Here is a 15,961-nt window from a genome sequence, read left to right on the forward strand (position 1 = left end):
TACCACATAGATGAAATTTAAGGACATGATGCTCAGTGAAATAAGCCCGTCACAAAGAGATAAATATTGTATGAAGTAACTGGAATAGTTGAATTCATAGAGACAGAAAGTAGAAAGGATGGGTGCCTAAGGCTGGCAGAAAAGGAAGCCAGGTGAGGAATCATTTGATAGGGACAGAGTTTCAGCCTGAGCAGATGACAAAGTTCTGGAGGATGGGCGGTGTTTGTAGACAATGTGAATGTGCTTAATGCCACTGAGCCGTACACTTAAAATGGTTCAAATGGTGAATTTATGTTTTACGTATGCTTGTGAATATGTGACAATTTAAAAATCTCTGGATTGCCTATGTTCTACAAAAGTCACTTCTGTTCAAATCTTTACCTGTCTCTAAACCAGCGAGTTTTAATGGAGCTACTTGCCACCCTGGGGTGTTGGGTAATGCCTGGAGAAATTTTTGGTTGTCACACTGGGTAGATGGAAGCTGAGGACACTGCTCGGTCCCCTACAGTGCATAGGACGACTGTACCACCCAACCATCAGACCCAGATGTCACAGGGTCGAACAGTCATAGCCCCAAGTATTTGAGCCCCACGTCCTGCCTGGCATGTGGCTGGGTAGAGTCCCACCAGGCTGAGCCCACCCTAGGCCATCCCTACAGGCCTCCTGGAGGCCAGGAACCCAGACTTACCCTTGAGAAAGAGGCTTTTGGGTCCTGTGCCTGTGGGGTTGGCGACAGGCCCCCTGGGAGATGGTCCCTCCAAGTGCCTGTGACGCAGCCAATCCAGCTGGTTCCAGAGAGGATATATGCTGGGCAGGTGTGGATGGCAGTGTTTTCACAGACTGCAGCTGTTAGTACCTGGAAACCACCTGGAAAGTCCCTCTCACAGTGAAAAATAGAGCTCGGGCCTCTGCTGACCCCACACGGCCAACCCTGGGAGCCAGGGCTCTGCTGGTCCCTCCTCTCCACTCCTGAACCGCCCCTGTGTCTCGCTCACAGGCAGTGTTTCTCTCCCTGTCTCTCTCATGTGTGGAGCCCTGTAGCTTCCATTAGGCATCCATTCAAGACAGGGGCAGGGTCACTGAGCTCTGGGCCAGCCCTCAGTCCAAGGAGCCAAAGGTGTGAGGAGAGGCAGGGAGTGGGGAGTAAAACTTTCAGGGGCATTTAGCATGACAAAGTTCCTGCCATACAATGTTTGTTAAACTAACCAGACACCTGCTTTAAAAGAGCACATATTCCTGCAGGGAGGGACAGATGATGCCCACTGGGATGATCCAGATTTCCCAGGAGAGGGGAGGCCAACACACCCCGGGAAGGGGCTAAGGGTCCTGGAGAGGCAGGACTACCTCAGTGTGCGTCCAGCCTTCCTGCCCTGCTCAGGAGCCAAGTCTCCCATGCCCCTGAGCCTTTCTGGGAGAGAGGACCTGTTTCCCTGGGGTAGCCAAGGGGCTGGACATGCATAAATGTGTGTGGTCAGGTTTTCTGGGTGAATTCTCCCAGAAATATATCTCCCCATGAGATATGTGAGCACACCTCCCCATGAGGAATGGAGGCGCAGACCAGACTCAGATGTTCATGGTGTCTGATGTCACCAAACCAGGACACAGACCAGATGGTGCAGCAGGTGAGTGTGTGTGCACTGCGGTCGGTCCATCTCTAGGGCAGGAGCCAGGCTCAGAGAGGAAGAAACGCACCGGGACAGGTGGCAGCCACGTCACACGAGCAGAAGAGTCAGACTTGGGGACGCCAGTCTGGAAAAGGCAAAGCTGAGGACCAAGGACAGACCAGTGGGTGCCAGGCTGCAGTTGGGGGTTGAGGCACTTTGCCAGTGTTCACACAACCACCTCCTAGAGGACAAACTCTGCTCATTCCCCTTCCTTGGTCTCACCCCACTCTGGTGTGTGCTGCTCCCATCTCCTCTTCCCTCCCTTTCTCTGTGCTACGTTAATGGAGCTGAACAGCCTGTTGCAGTAGCCTTAGAGTTTGTTATTCTCAATGAGCAAAGTAGCATGTTCTTGTTCTTACGTCTCAAAGAAGGTGGGAGTGTCATGTTCCTAAGTTGACTTTCCATTGGTTCTGGGTTCTGGGCAGGAAAGGTGTTTGCTGCTTTGAGCTCCACCGCCCATGCGCTCATGCAGACTCTCGACATCCAGGCTGAGAAGTTTCCCAGCGTGCTTTGTCCATTCCTGGCTGACTGCGTGTCACCCTCACATTCAGATGAGCAGGTGGTCACAAGTGGCAGCACTTGCTAGGAGCATGGCCCCCATGCTGACCTTCATACCACCAACGAGGCCCGTTTAATATGGGGAGGGGGTTGGCATGTTTCTCCTTTATTTTGCTCTATGTTTGAAATAAAAAAATTTTAAATGTTAATTGTTCAATAAATTCTCAAGATTCATAAATTTTTGTGTAATAACTCTTTACATAGTCACACTCTAAATTGATGGCTATGACAAAGTAAAGTTTCTCCAACATTTAAACATTGGTTGCAAGCTTATTAAAAACACTTGTAAATGTTTCATGAAAACTATAAGCCTAACATCAAATCTAAAAATGTCTTGAACATCTTAGGAAACACACAAACTAAGCATTGGACTGTCTTAGATATGGCTTAGCTTGTCCTTTATTCTCCCTTAAGCGCTCAGCCTACAGACCATGGGGCATCACAGGTCATGGGGCACTCAGTTCCAGGCTGGGGGGCCTGGTGTGGTGCCTGAGAGGGGCTGGCTATAACTTCAACAGGCTATAACTGTTGAAGGTTTTGTCACCGCCTCAAGCTGAACCTTTTCATAACACAACTTCTCCGTGGGTGGAGGAGCTCTTGACAATAGCTGGGTTTGCATATTTATTCCAGTTTTTGACCTTGGTTTCCCTCCCTGAGATAAGGGACTCTGGGTTCCACATGGGTTTTGTTTGGTCCTGGTTCACTGTCCTTGCCTTTGGAGATACCGTCTTGGTATGTTGGGTAAGTAACCTTCCTCGTGAGCATTTATCACCCCCAGCAGGGCTGAGTGAGGGGTGCAGTGTGTGTGGCCCCTCTCACTTCTGCTGACACCAGGATCAGGTGCCCAGTCACCACCCTGGCTCCTTACCCAAGTTCTGGGGTCTCAGTTGCCTGCGCTTACTCTTTTCTTACTGCACAAAGAGAAACAAACACAACCCTTTTGTAAAGCTGCCAATACGCTGCCCTTACCCCACCACAAGGTGGGGTCTATGTCCCCTCCCTGCTGCCAGGACTTAACCAGTCTGGGTTCTGGGCTCCTGCCTGGTTTGCTGAATGAGCTCTTGGAGCCCCCACGTAAGAAGCCTGACTTTCCAGAGACCACCAGGCTGAGGGGCCTCTCAAGGTTTCTCACTGATGGAGCCCCCACTGAGGCACGGGGCATGAGTGAGGAGGCCTTGGTGGGTATGATCTGCTGGACTGGCCTCCACCAGGCAGCGTGGCGACAAGCAGCAGAGTGCCAGCCTCATGACCTAAGCCCCTCCAAAGTCCCCACCTCTTAATACCCCCATCCGGGGGCTTCGGTTTCAACCTAGGAGTTTTGGAGGAACACAAACATACAGGCCATAGCTCTCTGCAGACACACTTGACCTACTTATTATAACACTCTCTGGTATACTCTATGTTAACTTTCCTTTGAGTATCAGGGAGGATACTTGACCTATTGGAGTCTAACCTTTTTGAATAGATGGTGACTGTCAACTTGATGCCTAATGCTTCCCAATCTTGTGGGTGCAGTGGGGGTATTCCTTGACTCTCAGTGCTGCTCCAGGGCCTCTAGCAATGTGATTCCTCGCATCTGTCCTGTGCCACAGAAACTCAGCTATCTTTTAAGACAGGGCCAACAAACATCCCCTGAAGGACCGGGTAGTGAATCTCTTTGACTCTTTGGATCTGCAGTCCCAGGTGCAGAGGCTGACGTGCAGGGTGCACTGTCCCAACCCCGCTCCAAGGATCTGAAGTGTTCGATTCCAGTGCTGCATGTGCCCTATCAGGGATGAAGGGTGAAAGCACTTCATCTGAAGGTCATGAGTGCCTATTTTGGGGGGTTGGCACAGCACATAGCCATGCACTGCTTTCTACAGCCCCGCGCTATATGCAGCCACTCAGATGCTTTCCTATGTGGATCCTCCAAGCAGGGTTTGGCACTTCTTTTGTGGAACTCACAAGCCTCTGCCTGGCAGGCTTCTGTCCAAGGGGGTCTGGGTGCATCTACACGGCACGGCCCTTGAGTCTTGCTCAGGTCTTATCCAGGTGCTGCCCTCCTGCGTAACTCCTGACAGGCTTTGTGGAGAAGCTGGTGTGTGAGGGCAGCGCTGCTGCTCAATGTCCCGGGAAAGTGGAGTCTAGGCGGGGCTGAGCTGCTGAGCTGCCCACACACGTGGGAACCTGGAGTCAGGTGGAGGCCGCAGAAGAGATGGTGGGTGGACCTCGGACGGGGAGTGGGCAGCGGCCTATGTGGTACAGGTACAAGCTGTGTCAGGTGACTTATATGCCAGCTTGTCTTTAATACCAGGCCTCTCATGAAGTTATAGCCTGTTGAGTATTAAGCATTTCTAAAGAACCCCCTGAAGGAATGTTTTTGCTTTGTGCAAACAGTCCTTTTGTGCAGTGGTGTTCTGTGGCTTCTTGGCAGAGACACAGGTGGGAAACACCTGACTGAACATCACTTAGTCAGGGGTGTGAAGACACGCATCGCACGTTAGCACAGTGCTCACCTGCTGAACAAGTGTGGCCAGGTCTCCCTGCACCCTGCGCCACTGTGCCCTTCTTGGGCCCTCCTGATGTCTGAATGCTGCGGCCAGCTCCTAGGGGACCATCCAGCAGCAGATGCGGGGGCTTGTCCGTGAATTTTCAGAGGGCATGGCTGTCTGACATTATCCCATCTGTACAGTTCAGGAGTACAGCAAAAGGCACTGAATCCTCAGTGACCAGTTGCGTCCCGGGGTTAACCACCTGGTCTGTCCTTAGTCATTTATCCAAAGGGCCCCACCAGCAGTGTGATGCTGCTGGCCTGCTGGATGAGGATGACTGTAGGACCCACCTGACAAGGAGTCCACAGGGCTGGAGGTTCCTCTGAACCTGGCTGTCACCAGGGGCACATGCCGCTCACACTGGCTGGCAGGACAGCCAGACCTGCTGTCCCTCCTCCCACCTCCCAGAGGAGGCAGGTAGAGGTGGGAACCACTGCAACTCTGGTCATTCTGTGGATTAGAGGGGTCCTCGCCCTGTATTGGAGGTGGCAATGGGAAGTGCTTACTTCATTGATAGAACATGCAGACCTCACAGCATGAAAGTCACTGAAAAGAACACCTGTTCCATCCTGCTGGCCAGGAGAGTCTGGGTGGTCTCCAGGAATGCAAGGTTCTGGATCCTGCCAACAACCAGGAGGTTTGGAAGAAGCACCCAAAGACCCCTGATTGCAGCCCATGGGACCTCAAACAGAGAATCCAGGCATGTCATGCTTGCATTCCTGACCCACAGAAGCTCTTCCAATAAGGACAGGGCAGCAGAATATACCGCCCAGAACTGGAGTGGATACAAGAACAGGCTACTGGTATTCCCAAATACAAATTTCCTTGGGTGTGCGTGGCCTCTCCATGATCTAAAAGAATGCTGAGGGGAGCATACTCAGGGAGGCTGCAACAAATCACATCTCTCAGTTGATATGTTGGAAGGGCTGGAAACATCTGGAAGAGGGCACAAGGACATCGAGGATATGAGACCAGTATGCCCCCTTGTGCTCACTCACTCATCCCGAAGGACCTCTGGGCTCTGCTAGATGCACTTGCTCTCCACCTGGACCTTTGCTGTGGCATGGGTCAAGCTCCTGCCAGGTGTGGGCTGCTGGGAGGTGACATCAATGTCCTTAGCAATTATGATCAAAATGACTCCTGAATGGAACAGCATTTAGATGAGTCCTAAAAAAGATTGCTTAGTTAAAAAGTAATGTAGCCAGGGCCACCCCTGGTGGCACAGCGGTTGAGCGATGGGCTGCCAGGCTGTCCGCAGCCTCTGCAGCGCCGGTTCATTACCCGGCCGCCGGCAAGGGCCCCACAAAAAAAAAAAAAAAAAAAAGTAATGTAGGCTGAAAAGACACTTTGGGACTGGGAAGAGAGTGGGGCTGATTTCACAACACGCAGATACCACAGAGAGATGCGTCTGGGTGTGCGAGGAGCTGCTGGGCTCTGGGGGGAGTCTTGCCAAAAATGCTTCTCAGGTAGGCACATGGGGGTGCAGGGCCCTCAATGGCTAGACACCCCATTCCTGTCCTAGGTCTGCCCCCACCATGGGGATAGGCAAATACTGCCAGTCAGCCAATGTGCCATCATGGCTGCCCTCCATGTCTGTGCCCAAGAGCAGGGCTTCCTACAGACCTGAAGTGAAGGTTGGAGAACTGATCAAGTCCTACTTTCACTCATCTCTTTACAGATTTAGGGAGACAACCCAACAACTGAGGGCAGGTTCTGTCAGTGGTGTGGGGTGCCTCCCGTCATCCTCCGCCTGAGCTGCTGGGGCTGCTCAGAGCACTGAGGGCACCACCACAGAAGTGCATTGTGTAGCCCCATCTCTAGGGGACACCCTGCGCAGCCTGAGCTGAGCTTTTAAAGCCTGCAAGGGCCTTGATTGAATGTCCACGGCTGTGCCTTCCATCCTGTGTTTTGAAAGGTCCATCCAGGTCCCTCTTGGTCACTGGCAGAACTCCATCATATGGGACATACCAGTTTGCTGGTGAAGGTGAAGACCTGAAAAAAGACATTTGGGTTTCTTGTGAAGGGCTACTGTGAATAAAGTCGCCGTGAGCATCCATGTAAAGGGAAAAAAGCCACCCTCAGAATGGAAAAGGCCATAAGAAATGTCAAAGGGCCTGACCACGAGGACGCACATGGCTTTCTAGTAAAGAGAAAAGTGAAGTGGCTGGGATGGCACTGGGCCTGCACTGCCGTCTACCCACAGAGCCTGGCCTCCACCCTCCCAGCAAGGGCTTCGTGCAGCTGCGGGAAGATGGCAGCATCCTGCACACCAGGTCCCAGAGCACGGGGGAGGCAGCTGCCTGTCCCCTGCACCAGGCCAGGCTCAGGAAGGACTCAGCTCCCAGCATGTGACATGGACATTAGCAGGCTGCCCATCAGCTCTGCTTCTAGGGCCTGCAATTACCAGCCCTCATCTCTGTGACTCAGACAGAGGTCATTCCATGCCTACTTCATGCACATGCACCTACCCTGTTTTTGGCAGTTAAGTGTCACTAGGCTCTGTCATCCGGGACCCAATGATCCCATGACATTTACAGATCCCAGCTCCGTGACTTTGGTGGTGTGGTGGTTTCCCAGCTCCGTGACTGTGGTTTCCCACTTCTCAGAGAAGAGCTGTTCAAGGACACAGGACTCCCTCACAACCTATTCTTCCATTGTAGGGACCGGTGTGTCCTTGGATTCGTCTTTCCTAACACATCCCAGGCAGTTCAGGCATTTCAACCTCCCTTGACTACCCACCTTTTGGTCCATGTTTCAACCCAACCAACCAAACCCTGGAGCTTATTCTAACTTTTCAAACTGCAAAATCGAGTCCAGATCCTCTGCTTAGAAGTGTGTTTCAGTGATTCGGCCTGCTCCATCTCATTCTTGCCACCTGGCTCCTACACATGTTCTCCAGATTGCTGTCTGCACGAGCTGGAAAACCATGGACTCTTTTGGAGCGGAGCCACCTCCTCCCCAGAGGTCATACTCTGTACCTCACCCATTGGGGCTTGCTGGGACCTGAGTCAAGTTATAAGCAAAGTAAAATGGGGGCAGTTCCTGAGTGTCCTGCTACTGCCAAGTGGAGGTCATTCCAGGCTGTTTGGATAAAGGACAGCTGACCTCCTCATGCTGGGTGAAGGGGCTCTTCAATCAAAGAAGCCAGTAAAATGAAGGGGTTTGATGCCCCAGCTTCACTAGGGTCTGCCCACAACCCCAAAGACAATTTTCAGCTTTAGGGAAAGATGCCCTGCCAGCTGGGTTTGGTCACACACAAGTGACTGTGTGTGGTGCTGGCTGCAGCTGCCAATTTCCAGGCATCTCATGTGAGATGAGGGTTTCAGCCGTACCCCCGGAGTCCATGAAGGCCATGCCTACCTCACCTCATACTTACTGCTGTACTTTCTGCCCAGAAGCTGCCCTGGGCATAGCCTCTTGTCAGCTTCGGTCTCTTTGGGCACTGCCTGCTCCTCCTGATTCTGCATTTGACCTAGCCCAAGCTCCCAGCTTCTCCTACCCAGAGCTAACTCTGCCATCCTGCACTGGTACACTCTTCCTGCTCCCTTCCCTGAGGAGTCTGCTCACCTCCTAGTCCTGGTGTTGGTCATAGCCCTGTGTATCAAGAGCTCCTCACTAGCTGTGGGGTGAGAAGCATGTGGCACTGGCAGGCCCTGGGGAGGATGTGACAATCTTGGATCTTGGTTCTTCCTCTAGGGAGGAATAGAATCAAGGGAGTCTCCTCAGAGAATCCCTGCCTTGAGCCATAAGTTTGCAACTGGAAATTTATTGTAAAGAATCTCCAGGTTGGCCTTTTACCTGGGCCACAGATGCCCAGATGTCTGTCTCAGTTACTCTTTGAAAACCACAGTCATTGTCTTATAAATGCAATATTTCACATAAGGAAACACAGCCTCAGAAGAAATCAAGGATTCCACAGAACAGGCTCTTCATATAACTGAAGGAGGAGACCCTGTGGCGTGCTGTCCTCAGGGGTCTGTTGGCAGGGTTTCCATACCCCAGGTCAAACAGAGGGCAGGTGCTTGCTTCCCTGTCCTTGAGTATCCCAAGTCACGCACTGGAGTAGAGCGACCAGACACTGATGCGCTGATCCCCAGACCCTGCAGCCAATAAGCCATTGGCAGCAAAGGCCACACAATGGACGGTAGCACTGTGGAGGGCCAGCACAGCCAGTGGCTTCATTGTCTTCCAGTGAAACACACGGACACGGTGGTCCCAGCCTGCAGTGGCCAGGATTTTGCGGTCTGGTCGGATCTTGATGTCAGCAATCCCAGGATTGGTAATGTTGTGAGTTCTGCACACCTATGAGATCGAAAGCAGCAGAAAGAATCATTAGGGGGCTCTTATAATCGTTAGAGGCTCTCACCCATGGGCAGCTCTAGTTGAGCAGCCAGAAGAAGGAAGGAAACACAGGCTGCCATGAGGGCTGGACACCCCTGTGCACCTCTCTTCCCAGAAGCAGGTTCAGACCTGCTAAAAGATGGTTTTATCTCTGCCCTTGGCTGAACTCTTGGGTTGAGGACTTCAGGCCTATCCCTCAGAGAGCCTCTGAGAGCACCCCACCCACTCTTCCCTGGACAGGTCTATAGGGAATCCGGGGCCTGCTTTGATTCTCTCCGTCAGATGGTGAGGAAAGAGCTCCATGGGTTGGGGACTGGGGTTTCTCGCCACAGAACTACACACCACTTAGTATGCAGGAGAAAGGCAACATTTCCACCTTGAAACATGAAGTCAGCATTTCTCCCTTCTAAAGAAACCTCACATCCATGCCACAGACAGGGAGTATGAGAAATGTAAATTCTGTCCTCAGCGAAACTAAGAGATGAGTGAAACTTTAAATGTGAGTGAGGCTAAAGGGTGGCTGACAGCCAGGTGTGAGTGGGAGGAATGCAGGACTGCATTAAAGACACGGGAGGAGCTGAAGGTGTGCCACGTGGGCTGGGGGGCAAAACCTTTGTCCCTGGACTGGTTCTGAGATGGGGGAGGGAGCTGGCACTAACAAGGAATGCATAGGTATGGTATGCCCTCATGGAGTTATTGGGAGTTGGCAGTTCTCTGGGATTGAGCCCCCATACTCACTGCTGGGTGATGACCCCTTCCTGCTCATGCCTTCTGCAGCATGCAGGGGATGAGAGGGCCTTTGTGGCTGCAGCCCTTCTGGGTTACGCAGGATTGTCTCGTGCATTGCAGGGCATCTAGCATCTCTGTCCCCACACAATAAATGACAACAGCACTTTGCCATAATTACGATAAACCCAAATAGCCACTTCTTCCCATGGATCTCGTGTTTGGCCTAGCCTGTGCACCACCAGACCTTTCTGTCCACAAGTCACCTCTGTCACCCATACCAGCACCCTTCTTTCTCCTAAGTCATCTCCTAGGGGGGAACATCATAGCCTCAGTTGGAAATCTCTCATTTCTATGAAGATAATAAAAGGAAAGCAGAGAAAAGCAGCAGAAAAACAAATGACATTTATCAGAAGCAAACAGAAATCATTACCAAGCATTTTTGCTATAAATTAACAAAACTTCACAAAAAAAATTCTATAAATCAGGCGGTAAAATATAGGAAGAAAATGAAGTGTCAGAGCACAGGAAAGAAGTAGAAGAAAAAACTCCAATTACCTCAAATTAAGATAATTGAAGAGAGCAGAAGATTTGTGACAGGGACAGAGAGGGCAGAGATGTACACAGTGAGAAAAATAAAAGGGAAAAAGGGCTGCAGTGGCCTGAAGAGGAAATAGCAAACATGGAAGATAGGCGGGGGTGGGGGTGGGGGTGTGTACACCAGTAGTCACTGACTTAGAAAATTAATTTTAATTTCTAGCAATTTAAGTCTTATAATCTGATATCAGAAGTTGTGCCTCAGTAAAGTTATTGGACTTAATAACTGAAAGTCATTTTAGTCCTCAAGTAAAAAGATCAAGTCTATTTGGAGGGAAGAGACAGGGTATCCTCAGAATGTTCAAAGGCCAAGTCTGTGACAGTAGATAGCAGAGTAATGTCTCTAAAGAATGGAAGGGAGGCAAGGTGCAGGAATGTTATATCCAAACTGTCGCTCAAGTATAAAAACAATAGGCAAGCATTTTTGAACATGTAAGAACTCAAAGAATATGCTCCCATGAGCTCTTCTTGAAGGACTAGAATATTAACTCTAGTCTCACAGAAGATAACTGGAGAACTCCAGTAAATGGTCTGGCAAAGAGGATGGCATTACTTACCTATGGGATTATATCAAAAACAATATGGGGATTATGGTGATAGAACCGGTTATGTAACTAACAGAAATATGGGAGGATGGCAAGAGAGATTGGGTGTTTGTTAAATTCACTGATTTGCTCATCTTTTGTTTTGAGGCCAAAGATACAATAGTCAACCTCATATTTGAGAGATCTGACACCCCACCAGAAGAAATGACAGAAACGTTATTTCCTTTTCCACCCTCCTGCACCTCCCACTTGTCATTAAGTGCCTTTGTTTCCTAGTATTTGTTCTTGTATTTCTCCTTAAAGGGAAGATATATACTCAATGGATATATGACTTATTGGATTTCCAAGTTAAAGTCAAATTTGTGTGATACAGAAGAGAGACTCCGAAAAAATGAGGGGGAAAGACATTGGAAGAGACTGCAAATAAGACAAACAGAGGTCCAGTCTTAGGAAAGATTAAATTCAGAGCCAAAAGCTTTAAGATAGAGACAGTATATGATACTTAACAATGACAAAGAGTATAAAGACAATGAAGAACCACATATATTTGCTCAATATATAAACAGACTTTATTGTTCATAAAGCAAGTACAACAGGAAAGTTATGATGGAATAACTGCTACTAGACTGATCCTCCTGCTGTAAACAACCATCAAACTGAACAAAATGTACTGGGCAACTGGATCCAGGCCCTAGACAACAGGTAGAGGAGAATGACTGACCAGGTGAGCCTCCCAAATGCCCCAGCATGTCTCTGCTCAGGGAAATGTCCCAGCCATGAAGTCCAGACAGTGGCCATGAGAGGCTAAGGAGGTGGAGCTCAGTGTGGAGCTAGAGCATCCAAAATCTGTGGGTACGTCAGTGAAATGGAGGGGGCTGGGAGAGGGACTGAAAGTCATGTGGGGTTCCCCTGGGTCCCTGGGTTAGGGCTGGGCTATGTACACTCAGAGCACCATTCAAGGCTTATCTGAGAGTGGCTACTATAGGGCTGAATGGAACAGATGCAAGAGATGGACAGTGACAGAGGTCACTCGGTGCAAAGACTATGCAACAGACTAAGACCAGCTGAGATGCCAGATGGTTGGGTTTTTCAGGAATAAGGGTTTCATCTGAGTATAGGGCCTCCTCCAGATCCACACTAGCAAAGTTAGAGACTAAGCCCTAGGAAATCTGAAGAGGAGGCAGTATTTAGAACTTGAGTCTACCACCCTAGGGGAGCCTGGAATGACCTTGGTTTTCCACAATTCTGCTCTTGACAATGCAGACTGCCAACCCTACACACACGTTCAAGGTAAATAGCCAGTAACTCAACTGCCTGCAAGAATGAAATTAAACATTCTTCAGACTAAAACAACAAAATCCAGATTCCCCATCATGTATCATTTATACTGTCCAGCACATAAAGGACAAATTATTAGCTATGTAAAGAGTAGGAATATGTGACAGAAATGTTGAACATATCAGACAATGGCTTGAAGGCAGCTTTTAAAATATGTTCAAAAGTGAAGTGAAGTAAAAATGCAAATAATTACACAAAAAACCTTATCTTGATGAGTGGATAGGAGTTAGTAGCAGAGACAAGGGAATTGTAAAAAAGAACCAACCCAGATAGCAAACGCAATTATTAAAAGGATTAAGAACAAAGTCACAGGACTGATATTACAGAACTCCAAGACGTACTTTAAAGCTACAGTAATTGAGATAATGTGGTATCGGTGAAGGAACAGATCACAAAGATGGAACAGATTACAAAGCTCAGAAATATTCACATAAATATAGTCAACTGTTGTTTGATGAAGGAGTAAAGGCAACGCAATGGAGCAAGCATAATTTTTTCAAGAAATGGTACTGGAACAACTGGACATTTACACCCAAAAATGTGAATCTAGACACCAACCTTATACACTTCCTCAAAATTAACTCAAAATGTATTACAGAGAGCCTCCCCAGTGGCACAGCGGGTTAAGCACAGCGTCATGAAGCTGTCTGCAGCCTCTGCAGGGTAGGTTCGATTCCTAGCCAGCCAGGGAGATTCCCACATGGCACGGTGGACCTCTCCTGTCACGCCCGCTGCTCCCCTCAGCAGTGCTTTCGTTCTGTCTACCTGTTCTGCACCCCACTCTGTCTCTGGTGAATCCTCTCACCCTCCTGCGCCTCTGGCCTCTACCCCAGCTATTGTATAAATAAAAAATAATAAAAAAGCTTTGGGCCTCCCCGGTGGCGCAGCGGTTGAGCGCTGGGTTGAGAAGCTGCCCGCAGCCTCTGCAGCGCTGGTTCGATCCCCGGCTGCTCCCCGGCCACCAGAGAAGGGTCCCACATGGCGCGCAGACCTCTCCTGCCGCCCGCTGCTCCCCTCAGCAGTGTACTTCGGTCCTTCTGCCTGCTCTGCTCCCTGCTCTGGCTCTGGTGAATTCTCTCACCCTCCCGCGCTTCTGACTGTACCCAGTGCTTGTATAAATAAATAAATAAATCTTAAAAAAAAAAAAAATTAAAAAATAATAAAAAAGCTTAAATGTATTATAGATCTAAATATAAAGCACAAATCTATAAACTTCTAGAAGATAACAAAGGAGAAAATCTAGATGACCTTGGGTTTTGTGATAACTTTTTAGATACAATGACAAAGACATAATCCATGAAAGAGAACTGATAAGCTGGAATTCATCAAAATTAAAAATTTCTGCTCTGTAGAAGACACTGTCAAAAGAATGAAAAGAAGTATCAAAGAATGTGATAAAATATTTGCAAAAGCACATTTGATAAAGGACTATTATTTAAAATATAAGAATGCTTAAAACTTAACAATAAGAAAAAACAATTAAAAAACGGGCAAAAGACCGTCATAGACACCTCAACAAAGAAGATACATAAGTGGAAAATAATCATATGAAAAGATGCTCCTTATCAGATGTCATCAGGGAAATGTAAATTAAAACAACGATGAGATACCATTAGTCACCTATTGGAATGGCTAAAATCCAGAACTCTGAGAACAGTATAATGAACATGGGTGGAACAACAGGAAATTTTGTTCATTGCTGGGGGCATACAAAATGGTACAGCCACTCTGGAAGATAATTTAGCAGTTTCTCACAAAATTAAACATACTCTTACCACAGGATCTAACAATTATTTTACCCAAAGGAGCTGAAAAATTATATCTACACAAAAAACTGCACATGAATAGTCATAGCAACTCTCTTCATAATTGCCAAAACTTCGACTCTATCCTTCAGGAGATAAATAGATAAACTGTGGTACATCCAGAAAGGGAAAGAAATGAGCACTAAAAAGAAATGAGCTATCTAGGCATGAAAAGACAGGGCAGAAACTTAAATGCACAATACTAAGTGAAAGATGTCAGTCCAAAAGGCTACATACTGTATTTCTTGAAGTATAGATGGTTCCCAACTTATTATGGTTTGACCTATGAATTTTCAAATTTATGATGGTCTGAAAGTGATATACTCTCAGTAGAAAGCTAAGCTCTTTTTGGTAGGTTAGGTGTATCAAATGCATTTCAGCCAACAAGATTTTTCACTTATGTTAATCATAGTTTCCACCTGCTTTTACTTCCTTTTACATTAGGGTTTATCGGGATATAACCTCATTGTAAGTCAAGGAAGATCTATATATGACATTCTGGAAACAGCAAAGCCATGGAAACAGTAAAAAGATAAGCGGTTGCTTGGGCTTAAAGGGGAGGAAGCAATGATTTTGCAGAGCACAGAGGATTTTTAGGGCAGTAAAAACACTCTATATAATACTATAATGTACACATGTTTTTATACATTCATCCAGACCCACAGAACGCATAATACTGAGAGTGAATCCTAATATAAACTATGTACTTTGGGTGGTAACATGTCAATGTAGGTTTATCAGTTGTAACAAGTGTCTCACACTGGTGGGGACATTGATAATGGGGGAAGTTGTGCACATGTGGTAGCAGGGGGCAAATGTGATAAGTCTGTAACTTCTCAGTTTTGCGAAGAAACTAAAACTATTCTAAAAAAATTGTCTCTTGGACACACTATGGCGGGGGCGCAGGGAGAGGAAGGATCAGGGTCAAAATAAGGGGGATGCAATTGTATGGGGAATATAACCAAAATGAAAATGCATACATTGTGCAAAAATGAAAAATTATGTAAGAATTATATAAAATAAAATATTTTAAAAAATTGTCTCTTGTTAAAACAAAAAAAAGAGAGAGAACCACAACAGAAAATGTAGAACTAAAAAGCTCAATAATTAAAATGAAAAATGTATACGATAGGGTGAACAGCAGACTGGAAATTAATTTTTTTGAAAGTCATATTGGAAATTATTTTTTTTACTGTAAACTAGAGACAAATCTCTGGACACTATCCAAACTGAAGACAAGAGAAAAAAAGAGAAGAAAACTGAAAAAGAGCCTCAGGGTACCATGGGATGTCAAGCTATCTAAATTATAGAAGCCTCTGGGCAATCAAACTGCTGACAACCACAGATGAAAAGACAATGTTAAAAGCAGCCATGGAGTGAGATGTATGGCATGTTTGGGAATCATGATAAGATACAAGGAGTTCTCACCTTCTTTTAGCTGATGAAGAAAAGCAACACAAAACTATCATCCCTAAATTCTATAGGCAGAGTCTTCTTAAAGGAGGATATAATAGATTTTTCAGATATATACAAAAGCCAGAAAAGTTCTTGTTGAATTGAACTGCCAGAAATGCTATGGGAAATTCTTCCAGCTATAGGGAAGTAAAAGCAGGTGGAAACTATGATTGACAGGAAGAGCACCAGAAATGGAAATAGGTGGGTAAGTATAAAATACTATGCTTTTAATTTTCTGTGGGTTTTAAGAAATACTAGCTGATGACTTAAAGCAAAGCTATTATTGTAAAGTGGGATTTACAATGTGTGCAAGAGGTAAAATATATAAAACTGGTATCAGTAAGGATGGGAGGATAGAAAGATGGGTCACACCATGTGAGGTGGCAGCACGGGGTGGGGAG

At 47.3% G+C, this 15,961-nt stretch overlaps 1 protein-coding gene across 5 annotated transcripts in view; it reads right to left on the bottom strand.

Annotated features, from left to right (window-relative positions):
* Positions 1 to 6,093: 6,093 nt before the first annotated feature.
* GNB1L (G protein subunit beta 1 like) overlaps positions 6,094 to 15,961 on the bottom strand; it is a 62,979-nt gene continuing 53,111 nt past the window's right edge. For 4 of the 5 annotated variants that reach the window (XR_005122674.2, XR_008549791.1, XR_005122673.2 and 1 more), the window contains 2 exons: positions 8,321 to 9,055; positions 6,094 to 6,745 (listed from right to left, as the gene is read on the bottom strand). Coding sequence is in view for 1 of the 5 variants with exons in the window: in XM_037497844.2 (XP_037353741.1) it covers positions 8,804 to 9,055 (252 nt within the window). In the remaining 4 variants the exon portion in view is untranslated. Of the gene's footprint in view, positions 6,746 to 8,249; positions 9,056 to 15,961 lie in introns of those variants that run through there. The other variant, XM_037497844.2, reaches the window with a different exon arrangement.

Source organism: Talpa occidentalis, unplaced genomic scaffold (genome assembly GCF_014898055.3).
Source record: "Talpa occidentalis isolate TD23 unplaced genomic scaffold, MPIMG_talOcc4v2.1 talOcc4.8, whole genome shotgun sequence".
NCBI lineage: Eukaryota > Metazoa > Chordata > Mammalia > Eulipotyphla > Talpidae > Talpa > Talpa occidentalis.